The sequence below is a fragment of the Chrysemys picta genome, chromosome 12 (assembly GCF_011386835.1).
Source record: "Chrysemys picta bellii isolate R12L10 chromosome 12, ASM1138683v2, whole genome shotgun sequence".
In the NCBI taxonomy this organism is placed as follows: domain Eukaryota; kingdom Metazoa; phylum Chordata; order Testudines; family Emydidae; genus Chrysemys; species Chrysemys picta.
The window spans coordinates 55,281,408-55,294,651 of NC_088802.1; the positions used below are offsets into that span (position 1 = coordinate 55,281,408).

General features: G+C 61.0%; 1 protein-coding gene across 3 annotated transcripts in view; it reads left to right on the forward strand.

Moving 5' to 3' along the window:
• AATK (apoptosis associated tyrosine kinase) overlaps nucleotides 1–13,076 on the forward strand; it is a 54,895-nt gene extending 41,819 nt beyond the window's left edge. For all 3 annotated transcript variants that reach the window (XM_065563760.1, XM_065563758.1, XM_065563761.1), the window contains 5 exons: nucleotides 913–1,062; nucleotides 1,519–5,011; nucleotides 5,295–5,448; nucleotides 5,992–6,228; nucleotides 7,032–13,076. In XM_065563760.1, coding sequence (XP_065419832.1) covers nucleotides 913–1,062; nucleotides 1,519–5,011; nucleotides 5,295–5,448; nucleotides 5,992–6,228; nucleotides 7,032–7,060 — 4,063 coding nt within the window. In that variant the 3' untranslated portion in view covers nucleotides 7,061–13,076. The remainder of the gene's footprint in view (nucleotides 1–912; nucleotides 1,063–1,518; nucleotides 5,012–5,294; nucleotides 5,449–5,991; nucleotides 6,229–7,031) is intronic.
• Nucleotides 13,077–13,244: the final 168 nt, after the last annotated feature.

Genomic DNA, 13,244 nt, shown 5'->3' on the forward strand with positions numbered 1-13,244 from the left:
TGTGCGAGTGACTCAGGTCCTGCCCTCAGCCAGCACGCGGGTGTGAGTCGGGCCTGTGTCCCTGCTCAGGATGTGTCAGTGCCTCGTGGTCTGGCAGGCGGCCCTGAGCCCTTGGGGTGTGGGGTGGGGGACAGGGCAGGGCTGCCACTCCCACATGGACCCAGCAGGGGATGGGCCTCCGCTCCTGGAGAGCCTGTGCATGGCCTGAGCCCCTGGCAGGGTGGGCATCGGGGGCGGAGTGGCTGGGGAGGCTCCGAGGCCAGGGCTCCAGAGGAGGTCAGCACGGGTCATCTGACTGCCGCCACCTGCCCTTAAAATCTGAGAGTCCAGGGCTGGATCCCCAGCTGTGTGAACAGGCATAAGCCCAGTGGAGCGGGGCCTGTTCACACCAGGGTGGATCTGGCCTATGGACTCCCGTGGAACGGGGCCCATTCACACCAGGTGGGGAGCTGGCCTCTCTCCTCCACCTCCAGGCGGCTCTGCCCATGTGTAACCCAGAGGCCTGAGCCTGCAGCTGTCTTGCCCAGGTCAGTAGGGCCGGGTGGGGCACGTCCCTCCCTTTCCTTTCCTCTCTGCTGTTGATTGTCCCCCCCCGCCGTGCTGCAACGACACACAGGGCAGGTCTTCACTACGGGGGAGGGGGGGGGTCAATTTAAGATACGCAAATTCAGCTACGTGAATAGCGTAGCTGAATTCGACCTATCGGAGCCGACTTCCCCCGCTGCGAGGACGGCGGCAAAATCGACCTCCGCGGCTCCCCGTCGACGGCGCTTACTCCCACCTCCGCTGGTGGAGTAAGAGCGTCGATTCGGGGATCAATTGTCACGTCTCTCGATCCCCGAGAGATCGATTTCTACCCGCCGATTCAGGCGGGCAGTGTAGACCTAGCCACACTGGTCCCTGTCTCTGCAGGTCTCTGGGCGTGACGATCTGGGAGCTGTTTGAGCTGGGCAACCAGCCCTACTACCGCTACTCCGACCGGCAGGTGCTCACCTACGCCATCAAGGAGCAGCAGCTCAAATTGCCCAAGCCCCAGCTGAAGCTGTTGCTGTCTGAGCGCTGGTGAGGAGCATGCCGCGGGCACTGGGGTGGGGTTGCCAGGTGTTTCCGGAGGGTGGCAGATTTCCGCCTGCCTCAGGCCTCGGACCACTGCGTTAACAATGTGCTTGCCGAACGCTCTCCTATTTGTGCATCCTCCCTTCCTCTCCTCCGGTTCCTCTCTCCTGGGCTGGCTCCGGGCAGGGGTGCGTTGAGGGGCCCGGTGCCATCTGCCGAGCGGGGGCAGTCCTGCTGAACAGTGAGTCAGAACGCGCATGGCGGCGCCATGTGCAGGCGAAAGGTGGGCGTGTGCCCATGCCCAGCCGCCCTCTCACCGGCTGGTGGAAGGTCGCCTTCCGGCTGGGGCTGGCAGGGAGACGGGGGCTGGGGAGCGTGCAAGCCACAGGCTCCTGCCGGAGCGGCTGCAGGCAGGTGGGGGCGCTGTGCAGGGACGGACTCCAGTGTCCTTCTGTGTCGCAGGTACGAGGTAATGCAGTTCTGCTGGCTGCAGCCCGAGCAGAGGCCGACGGCGGAAGAGGTGCACCTGCTTCTCTCCTACCTGTGTGCCAAGGGGGCGACGGAGGCAGAGGAGGAGTTTGAGAGGCGCTGGAACTCCATGAAGCCCAACAGCAGCTCCAGCAGCAGCCACCGCGGCACCGAGGTCTCCTCCTTCCCGCTGCTGGAGCAGTTCTCTGCCGAAGGCTTCCACTCGGATGGGGACGACGTCCTGACTGTCATGGAGACCAGCCAGGGCCTCAACTTCGAGTACAAATGGGAGCCCAGCAAGGCTGAGTGCTTCCAGGTACCCACGGGGGCCCTGAGCCCCAGCAGTGCCGCCCAGTACCAGGACTTGTACTATCCCACCGGCTCCACGGGGCGGCTGAGCCTCGGCGTCTCGCCGTCCTGCTATGAGTGCAAGCAGCAGGGCTGCCCAAGCCTGCACGCGCCCAGCGTGGTGCCCATCCTGGGGGCCCACAGCCCCTCGCTCAGCAGTGAGTACTACATCCGCATCGAAGGGCCCTCGGAGGGTCGCACCGAGCTGGACTACGCCATGTGCTCCTACAGCCCCGACTGTGAGTACGGCTCCCCGGCTAAGGGGTCCCGCTGGCAAGCCAAGGGGGGCCAGGACAGTGGCACATACGACTCAGATAACAGCCCCACTGTCTCCCTGACCATGGAACCCCTGCTGGGCCACGCCACGCTCAGCGAGGGCTCTTGGGAGCATCCCGATTACTACCCCTACCAGTGCCACAGCAAGGAGCCTCCGTACTACCAACCGTCCCCAGGCGATGGCGCCGACCACTACCTGCTGGAGGAGGAGCCCTTGGAGGCCAGCAGCAAGGAGTGGCAGGTCCCCAGCTTCCAGAAGAACATCTTTGAGGACCCTCTGGGCATCTCCCCATCAGTGAACTGTGCCTACGGCCCCCCCAGCTATGAGGAGCCCCACCCAGCCCCCTTGGCAGGGAGGCTGCTGGAGTGTGTGGGGCAGAAGGTGGCCATCAGGCCTCAGGGCTCCAGGCTGGACTGCATCACCTTGGAGCTGGGCGAGGAGAGCCCGTGCGGCAGCCCCCAGTGCGGGAGCAGAGAGGGCGCGAGCGGGCTGGTCCCGGAGGATGTGAGCACAGCGGTGCAGAGGCAGCACTGGACGTCCAACAGCTCGGCCAACAACAACAGCAGCAACTGCCCTCCTCCACCCTGCGAGCCCCCTGCCAACGACAGCTGGTGTTACCGCCACATGATCACCTTCCGGGGACTCATGGCCGAGCCCCTGGACTCCGTGCCACGCGACGAGGCCCAGCTCAGGGACGCCTTGCAGGCGAGGAGGAGCCCGTTGGTCAAAGACTTGCGGCTAGCGCTGCAGGACCAGCAGCCCCTCACTGAGAACCATAGCTTCTGCTTGGGTCCCGGGCAGCGCAGGACCCTGAGCAACAAAGAGGACTCTTCCTCTTCCTCCTCCTCTTCCTCCTCCTCCTCCCCCCACTGGGAGAGCCATGACTCATCCGCTTTCGACCTTTTGGAAGACACCGCGCTGGCAGGCGTTTCCAGTTCACGACGTGCCTCCGGTGCAGCACTCCCTACAGACTCCTCGGTCGGAGCTTCAGCCCAGATGTGCCTGGATGATCCCAGCACAGCATCAAGACAAGCCGAGAGAGGGGAGGGGACTCACCATGCCCAAATGCCACAGCCAAGGGGTATGGATCCACCAGGCCCTGTTGATATGGGACATGCCGAGGCAGGGGCAGCTTGCCAGCTATCTGAGAGCACCACCATGCCGGCTGAGGGGACAGCCCTCCCGCTAAGTCCTGGGGAGTGGGCTGTCCCGTATGCCCACACAGAGGGCCACCCTTGTGCAGACTGCACCCAGATCCCTTCAGAGGCCTCTGAGGTAGCTGGCCAAGTGCCCGGAGACATTGCAGTGGAGAGTGGGAAGAGCATCACAAGTGACCTGGACCGGACCCCAGACAAGACCTTCTCCAGCACCAGCTTCCCTGACATGGATGACTGCAGCGATGAAGATACCGCGGAGCTCACGTCTGGTGTCTTCACCGACTTCTCCGGAGACTACGTGGAACGAGTGGACGTGATCCCATCCTTCAAGTCTCTCCAGAAGCAGGTGGGGACGCCGGACTCCCTGGAATCCCTCGACATCCCATCTACAGCCAGCTCGTGCGAAGTCTTCAGCCCCACCAGCTACGTCCCCTCCAGCCAGCCCAAGGCCCTGGACAGCGGCTATGACACCGAGAACTATGAGTCCCCGGAGTTTGTCCTAAAGGAGCCGCATGAGCCCAGGGAGCCAGAGACTTTCACCCACCTGGGGAAGTCGCCCGTAGGTCTGGCGGTGGGTGAAGGGGACGGCGTGGCCTCAGAGATGCACCTCTCCTCATCCTTCAGTGCTGAGCTTCACGGCCTGAGTGAGAAGAACCCGTACCGCGACTCAGCCTACTTCTCAGACTACGACACCGATGCCGAGAGGTACCTCAAGGAGGATGAAGACAGCGATGGGTCTGAAGCCCAGGACAGGGAGGCGGGGTGCTTGCCGCTGGATGCGCAAGACCTGGGAAGTGCCCCGAGCCAAAACAGTGATGGGGAGGAGCCGCCCCAGCCCCGCGACACCCCTGACAGCCCTCAGGGAGCTGCTTGCACCATGGGGACTGGAGCTTCTGGTGTAGGCTTCTCAATGGCAGGTGAAGTGGTGAGTCCTGGGGAAGGGAGCGCCCAGGCTGCCCACCCAGAGCCGGAGCTGGAGCTGGAGCTGGAAGGTGCCGCCAGGGCTGAGGAGACAGCTGCAGGCCACAGTCCAGACTCGGACGGCTCCAGAGATACGACCTGGGACGAGTGCTCTGCCATCCCCAGCATCCCAGCAGAGTCTGTGCCATCCAAGTCCTTCTTCCTGTCTCCCGTGGTAACGAGCCCGGAGGGCCCAGCCCTGTTGGTCCTGGCCAAAGCTGGTGGAGAAGAACTCCGGCAGGAAGGGCTCTCAGGCCTGCTGGGTGAGGCTGTAGCTCCTAGCTCCGAGCCTGAGGGGCCGGAGCACCCATTAGAGGAGCCAGGGGTGCGAGTGGCCCCAGAAGGGGAAGCGCAGGAGGGTCCTGGCAGGGCCCTGGCAGAAGAGCTGTCACTAGCTCAGGGCCGGCAGTTGTCCCTGGATCTCTCCCTGCGGCAGGCCCAGGCGGAGCTGCGGCCACCCGGCCCCGAGCGGCGGGAGGAGCCCGAGGACGAGGAGGAGGACACCGAGGACAGCGACGAGTCGGACGAGGAGCTGCGCTGCTACAACATCCAGGAGCAGAGTGAGGAGAGCGAGGACGAGCCAGCCGCTGTGCCCATCGTGGTGGCTGAGAGCCACAGCGCCAGGAACCTGCGCAGCCTACTCAAGATGCCCAACCTGCTGTCCCAGACCTTCTGCGAGGACCTGGAGCGGAAGAAGAAGGCCGTGTCTTTCTACGACGACGTCACCGTCTACCTCTTTGACCAGGTGAGCAGCCCTGGGGCCTAGTCGCTGCCTTCCCGTGCTGTGAGCCCAGGAGGGCAGCAGACGGGCACCATCTGTCCCCAGCTTCCTCCACATCCCAGCCCAGTTGAGCTGGGGAGACTGGGGAGGCCTTTGTGACATGGGGCCTCCATCCATTTCCCAGTCAGTGGGTGCCAGGCCCCTGAGGGCACAGATTGGAGTAACTGGGATGGCCGTGTCATCACTGCCTGGCTCTCGGGCATGTGTCTTTATGGGGTGATTTTCCAAGGTGTCTTTTAATGTCCAGGAAAGTCCCACTCGGGAGCTCAGCGAACAGACGTTTCCAGAGGTCACGGCACCTTCGCTGCAGCCCGGGCAGAGCAACAGCACCAGCCCCACAAGCCCGGTGGACAGACTGAGCGCATCGGACGACTCCTCGGACGGCAATGCCTCTGAAGAGAGTGAGGGCTTGTGGTGGGCGGAGCGCCCGCAGCTGGGGAGGGACTCGGCTGTATAACTGCCAGTGGCGCTGGCCATGGGCACCTGTCCCACCACCTCCAGGCTGCCCCCTCCAGGCCTGATTCCCCTGGGCATAGCGGGCATCAGGTAGCACTAGCACAAGGCCCCAGAGAATCTGGAGGTGAATCCACATGGACTACAGTGGGCACTCTGTGCAAAGGTGGAGCTCGAATTGAGAGTCCACAGGCTGAGAGAGGGAGTGGGCACAGCGGTAATGATGAGCCCAGCCAAGGGGGGGGCAGGCTGAGGGGGGCAGTGGGCAGGCGCGGTAGCGATAGGCCTGGCCGAGGGCGGGACAGGCTGGGGGGCGGGGGCAGGCGCGGTAGCGGTAGGTCTGGCCGAGGGGGGGGGCAGGCTGAGGGGGCGGCGGGCGCGGTAGCGGTAGGCCCGGCCGAGGGGGGGCAGGCTGAGGGGGCGGCGGGCGCGGTAGCGGTAGGCAATGGGCCTGCTCCCTGATGTGTCACTGTGGTCGTTGTCTGCTCCAGGTGGTGGATTCGAGTGGGATGACGACTTTCCGCTCATGCCCGTGAAGTCATCGTTAATGTCCTCACTGACGGTGACGCCGGTGATGCCAGTCTCGGCCATCCCCAGCCTTCCCTCGCTGGTCCCAGTCCAGAAGCAGGTGCTGCCGATCCCGTTCTCCCGGTTCACCGTGTCTCCTGCGCCGGTGTCCAGGTTCTCCATCACACACGTCTCCGACGCGGACATGGAGTCCGTCGGAGGTGAGGGCTGGGGCTCGGTGCTCAGCCCAATAGGGAGCTGGGAGTGATGAGACTTGGCGCCATCTCTCTTTGAGCTGTTCTGGCTAGCATGCCGTGCGTGGCTGGGTCTGCCTGGAGCCCGGGACCCATCTGATTGCCCTGGGATCCATTATAGGAAGCAAAGTGGGGTGGTTTGGACCCAGAATGGGGGCCATGAACTCCTGAAGTTCACTCAAACTCTGATACTGGCAAGTCCCTCTCCCCTAGGGGGCCCCATACACCAGATCAGGCAGCTCATTGCCCGTAGACATACTGCAGGCTTAGGGAGGGAATACACAGAACTAGGAGCCAGGACTCCTGGGTTCTACAGTCATCTCTGTCACTGACTTGCTGAGTGACCTTGGGTAAGTCACTGCACCCCCTGTGCCTCGGTTTCCCCATGTGTGAGATGGGTGTGCCCACCGTGGTGCGTTGCTCAGTGAGCTGAAGTCTGAACTCACCAGTACTAAGTACTGTTAGTTCTTACTGTGTCTGGGGGGGCCCTTGTGCAGGCTGCCTGCTGCCCCGCTCTCCTGCTTGTCTACATGAGCTGGTCAGCTGCGCTTGGGAGCTGTGACATCAGGGCCATGTCAGTGCCCCATACCACACAAAGGAGCTTCCCCTTGTTGGCTGGGAGTGGTGGACTTGGCCCCTCCGCGTTGTACTCAGTGTAGGCCGGCAGCCCTACCAGCTAGGGTGGGATGGGTCTGTCGAGGTGACATGTCCATTCCTGTGGGCTGGCTCCTAGAGTTCTGAGAACTCCGCCTGTTCTGTCTCTGTTCCAGGCAGCAGTGAAGACGGTGACAGAGAATGAACCTGCCCACATGGTTGCTTGGACGTCTCCTGGTGTCGGTGTCGGCCTCAGGGCCAAGGAGAGAGGTTGAAGGACGGGAGCCGGGCGCAGCACCCGGGCTTCTGGGACCTTGCTCTATTTTTCTAGGCAGATTTTATCGGAAGGATTTTGTTTGCTGCTAGCCGGAATCGCTCCCGGTGGCGCTGCAGCGAGGCGGTTGGTGATGACCGTGCGTGTGCGTGGGTGGGTGGGTGGGTGCGTGCGTGTATAAATATACATATATAAATTATAGCATTTAAAGGGTAGCGCTGTGACCTTGCTAACATCACTGAGTCTCCACCTTGGCCATTTTGCGACCCAGCAGCTCACACCTCGTGGCTTCTTGCCCCCCTCTCCCCCGGCTTTCTGAGAAGAGTCAGACTCACCTCTCGGACACACCTGTCACAGACTCACCTGTGCTCTCCGGGCTGCCCGACATGTAAGGAGCTTGGCATTCCTGCGCTTTCACGTCAGTAGATGGGAGGGGCGCTCCACCCATGCTCTCTGCTGCACGGGCACTGCCCGTCTTTGGTTATGGGCTTCCTCCTTCCTGCTGGGTGTTTGTAATCTCCAGTAAGCACTGTTCCGCCTCCTGCTTCTGGAGCTGTTGGGAGAGGAGGGCTCAGGACGGTTACAGCAGAGCTTGATGTTGTTGCCGAAGTCAGGAAGGAGCGGTAGCTACGGCAGTGGCAGCACCGTCCTAGCACAGATAGGCCCTGTGCCTTGGCTTGGGAAAGAGCTGTGGCAAAGCAGGGGAGACGGCCTGGGTGGAGTCCAAACGCCCAGGCCCTAGGCTGAGCACTGGTGATTAGAGGAAACTCTTGGCATTTATTTCTCTGTGATTTACTTTTCCAGAACGCTCTTGCTAACAGCGCTTGCCCTTTGCCTCCGATCTCCGGCTCCCCCGCAGGGCATCTGGTAAGAGTCCCCTAGGAGCTGGGAGCAACTCAGTAAGAGCAGTTTGTATTGCCCTGTCCTCCCAGCTCCCTGCTGTAGGCTGGTGTGTTCCCCCCACCTGCTTTTCTCCCAGCTGTGTCCTCCCTGTGTGGGTCCCTGCCATTCTTCTAGGGTCACTAGAGCCCAGGTGCGGCACCTGCCCGCCCCAGAATTATAGCTGAGTAGAATAGTACAGGCCAAGGGCAGGGCTGGGCTGGGAGCCAGGCATTCCCAGCTTGGACACGTACTCCCTTGACGCCTCTGTGGCCTTAGGTAAGTCACTGAGCCTCCCTGCCTCAGTTTCCCCATCTGTAAAATGGGGATAATAATACTTGCTTGTCCTGCCTTGCAAGAGGTGATGTGAGGATGGCAGCCTTCGTGCCTAGCAAGTGCTCTGGTAAGTGCTAAGTATTATTATCTGGCCATGTTTCATCCCTGAGGGAGAGCCATACCCTAAGGTGTTTGTGTTTTCCCCATATGCCCACGCTCCTATCGCACCTGTAAGTGGAGCCCTCTTGGCATCGCACCCTGTGCAGTGGAGGGCGAGGCCAGGGAGTGGGAGCCCAGTGCTCTCCTTGGTAATGGGGCTGGCAGCATATTGCCTGGCACCAACGGGCAAGGCCTTCAGGGGCGGTTTTGTGCCAGACTGCCAGGCATCCCAGCAGCTGGTGCGTGTCCGGAGAGCTGGTAGCCGGGTGCTGCTGGGAGGCGTCAGGTGTATAGCTAAGCGGAGGAACTGCCATCTGTACTATTTTTGTAAAACTGAACAAACCTGCCGTCGACTGAACTAACTCCAATGTGCTGTAAGTTATTGTTGCCAAAGAGATGTAAAGAGTTCAGCGAGGGGCGAGTCGCTGTTGTTTTTTATTTTTATTAGTTCGAGGCTTAGGAGAATTGTGCAATTCTGCCTTCCCGAAGGAAAAGAGACTAAATGGAGCAGAGAGCAGCCTCGAAATCAGGGGGTTGTTTCCTTTTGGGCCTATAGACCAAACGCTGAGGTGAGCAATCAGCCCCCGCCCCCCTATCACTATCCTTGCCTGCTTGCAGACTTTGGGGCGGGTGGGGGCGTGTGCGTGTGGCAGCTCTGTTTGAATTTGCTTTGTTTTCGATCCTGTTGTGCCTGGGCAGTGCTGTGCGTTTGGCAGAGATTAAGAGGCAGCAAAACGGGCACCATGCTCGGCTCCACTCCCCCATGTGGTGCTGGCAAAGCCTACGGCTCTCGCTCCCACGTGCGTTTCACTGTTGGACTGTGACTGTGGGGCGTGAAAAGCACGTTAACCTCTCCCTCCATCTCCTCCTCCCCACCCCCCGGGCCCCTGGCTCTGTATGCCTCCTGCTGCTCCTGGCTGGGTCATTTCACCTGGCATTGTCCCGGCTCCCTGCATGGCCTGTCCCCTCTGGAGCGAGGGCGGTCGGTTTGCAGAACTGCAGTGTCACCTGGGGCTGTGCATGGCTCCCCGGCAGGGCTGGCAGTGTGTGTCAGGGGCCCTGCTTAGCTCTGGTGCGAGGGATGGTAGGGACTGCCACTGGCACAGTCACCGTTGGGATGGGCGGTGGGAGCTCTGCGAACTAAGCGGCTGTGCCTTGCCTCCCACCCCGACCACAGCCCAGCCCAGCATGTTCTGCCAGTCCGTGGGTTGGACTAGCAGCCCCAGCCCCTCCTCTTACATGGGGCACGGGGGTTGCTGGATGCACGTATATGTGGATGTGCAGCCCCCATCCCAGTGACTGTTCCTTTGGGCCTTGTCTGGGCCAGCCCAGAGACCAGGCCCTCGGCTTTGGCTGGGAGAGTGCAGGTACGGCCCTGCACAGAATGCACTCCCCGCACACCCGCCACGTGGGGCTCAGAGGAGGCAGAGGTCCCGGACCCATCCCTCTGCACTAGTGGTGACTGCACCTATAGCGATGGTGAACCCCGCTACATCGTCTGCTGCAGCGCCCTCTCCCCAGCCAGCACAGCCTTTCCCCCTCCAGTGCGGAGTCCCAGGGGACGTGTCCTCCACTACCAGGGACAGCCAGTTTGCTCTTGCAGCCTGCGGCCCCGGGGGGAGCCCAGCACCACATGGCAGAGAAGAGGCAGCGGCGTTGCATGGTGCTCGCCGGCTCACTGTGCCACGGGGAGCATCAGCGTCCAGTGCACAAAGGGAGCTGCTGGCTCCTTGGTGCTTTTGCGGCATGACGGATCGGTCTAAACAGCAGGGATGCGAGGCCGAGTGCTTTGCTGTCCCTGGGGCTGCACTGCTGGAGTGATGGGAGGCACGGCCGTGCAGCTGCTACGCAAACAGCCAGGGCTTGGAGCAAGACATGGTGCTCTCTGGCCCCAGGACCCACGCCTCAGCTTGGTGCAACCTCTTTGGGCACAGGACTTGAGCCCTGTGTTGTGGCGCTGTCTTAGCGGAAGGTGTAAGAACCCCGGAGCAACAGCTGTGGGCTCCTCTGCCCCCACACCGGGGCTCGGCGCGGCTTGCGAAGCTAGAGAGCCGCTTTCGCCCCGAAGCCGCTGATTTCCGATCCCTGCCAACATTTCTGGCAGTATCAAGGACATCGCTGACTCCCTAGACATGCCCAGGCCTTTCTTGACGGGTACATTCTTGGGCTGACTGGCTTCCAGGGGCCACGGGCTACTCACGCCATGTGCAGAAGATATTTCCTGTTAGTGTGCTTGACTTTTCCACCACGGAACGGGCCCTTGTTCCAAGCCCTCCCGTCACTAGACCAGTTACTATTGTAGAGACTTAGCATTGGCCCCTCTTATTTGTCTCCACGCTAAGGGCCCAAGCTGCATTGCTCGTCAGCTGAGAATGCTCCTGGCCCTACCTCATTCTCCTTGCCCTCCTCCGGCCCCTCTTCCCCATGGGCTGCGGTATCCTGTGGCTGGGAGTGTAACGAGCACCGCCCCGAGGCTCCAGATGGAGCCAGCCCCATTGACGTTGATTGGGGCATTAGAGCAGGAGTTCTCAAACATCACTGCACCGCGACCCCCCTGCTGATAACAACAATTACCGCACGACACCGGGAAAGGGGACCGAAGCCCGAGCCCTGCCCCCCGGAGTGGGAGGGGGGCAAAGCTTGAGGGCTTCAGCCCTGGGCAGTGGGGCTCGGACCTTGGCTTCAGCCCTGGGCCCCAGCAAGTCTAATGCCAGCCCTGGCGACCAATTTAAAATGGGGTCGCCACCCACTTTGGGGTCCTGCCCCACAGTTTAATAACCGCTGCATTAGAGCATCATCCCTGCTGCTCTAGCCTAGGCCTTACGCGGCCTGCCACTGGGTTAGCGGCTGACCGCAGCGGTGCGTGCAGCAGAGCAGCCCGTGGTTTGGGCTCCGTTGCGCCCGTTACTCCGGCACCCAGCGACCTGCACAGGGCCTTTAATGTTTTTTCTTCCAATGTGCATTACATCCTCTTGCATTTGTCAGCTTGTTCCCCTCGTTTGTGTAGGTCTCATTCACACTCCTCTCCCGTCTTGACTCCGGAACTTCCCGTCAGCGGCCCAGTTTGCTACCTCCCTGCTCACCCCCCACCTCCCTCCAGCTTATTAAAGTCGTAACCTCACAGGCCTTAGGACGGTGCCGTGAGGCCCCCTGCTGTTAGCCGTGTGCCGTGTTGCACGCCTGGTCTTCGCGGGCAGGCGCCTAGCCAGGCTTTGCGCCATGACAACACTTTGCTGCTCACACATCAGGACCCCTTCCCCAAGCGTCTTTAGCAGCCGCGTGTGTAGGACCTTGTCAAAGGCCAGTTGAAAGTGGAACTAAATGGTCACCTCTGGACACGTTCGATGAATTCGAGAGCTCACTGCAGCCTCAAAGCATTGAGCAGTTTGACTTATTTCCTGACCCCTGACGGTCAGAAACCCCTGGCCGGAGCGCCAGCAGCCCAGTCCTGAGTGAGCAGCTCCAGTGAGTGTCTAGCAAGATTTGACGCAAGTGCCAGCAGCCCTTTGTAACCGGGACTGTACTGTAGTTTGATGGGCTCTCTCCTCCTGCCCCGTTGCCTTCCTCCACTCAAGCAGCTGACTGCAATTCAGTGCTTCACGTGGGCGTGAAGTGGTGCAGGAGCCACTGGCTGCCTTGCACGTGGGACGACGTAGGTGGAATAACAGTGAAAAGACTCGTCAGCAGTTCGCTTCGCCCGAGGCCCCTTTATTTCAGCACACGGTCTTGCCATGTGCTGCTCTTAAATATTCATCAGGGCTGGAGCAGCTAAGCTGACTGCAAAGCCTCGGCACCGGGGGAGAGCGGGGATGGATTAAAGCACCCATGAGCACTAAGCAGGTGGTTTCTTGCACCGGCAGCTTGGTGTGATGTTTAACTCCCAAGGCCTCACTTCCTAGCCAGGGTGATGGACTCAGCCTTCAAGGCATCTTCTGCTGCCCCTCAAGACCTACAACACAGCTCACAGCTGGGGGGCTGTGCGAGGCAAAGCGCTGGGGGCGGTGTTGAAGCAGCTGTTTTGGGGTGCAGGAGCCCCGTGGCATAGGACTGGGGGCAGCAAAGACCAGCCGCAGGGGAGCTCCCAGAGTAACCAGCCTCCCATGCTCTCTTCCCCAGCCAGGGAGGGAGTCAGGCCCTGGGTTTCTTCCAGCATGAGGTAAGTTTTGCACTGCGGCGGCTGTTAGCTGCTGCCGGCCAAGGCCCTGCTCTGCAGAGCAACATGCCGCTGGATGTATATGCCTGAAAGGTGCCTCTGAACGATGCCTAAGGCCAAAGCATGGGTCCAGGGCAGGCCGTGGGAGGTTAGCTAATAACTGTGCTGGGAGCAGCCCGCGCTAGGCGGGAACCGTTAACCCCGTTTCATCTCCCCTTCCTTCCTTGTGGCGATGGGGAAAGCAATGAGCAGAGCCCCAGGGTTTGGTCTATAGAGTCAAAAGCACCTGCCTCTCTAGGGCAGGACGAGGCCCGAGCTGCATCTTGGCTATTTTTTGTAAATCGAAAGGCGATTCCATTGTCTATTTTATCAATACGGGTCATAATTGCTGTATTTTTTATCAGTGCTGATTTCCATACAGCTCCCAGCATGTGTGTCAAATATCATTGGGCCAATAATAAAGTTTTTAAAATAGCGGCACCAGACTGCTCCACCCATCATTCCCCTGGGCGGGCTGGGGGCCGGGCAGCTGTCTGGGAGCAGAGCCAGGTGTGCAGAGCAGTGTTTATTAATCTGGTTTAGGGAACTGGGATTATATTTTCTAACCCAAACTGTCTGCAACTGGCCTTGCCTCCCCCCTGGGAGCTG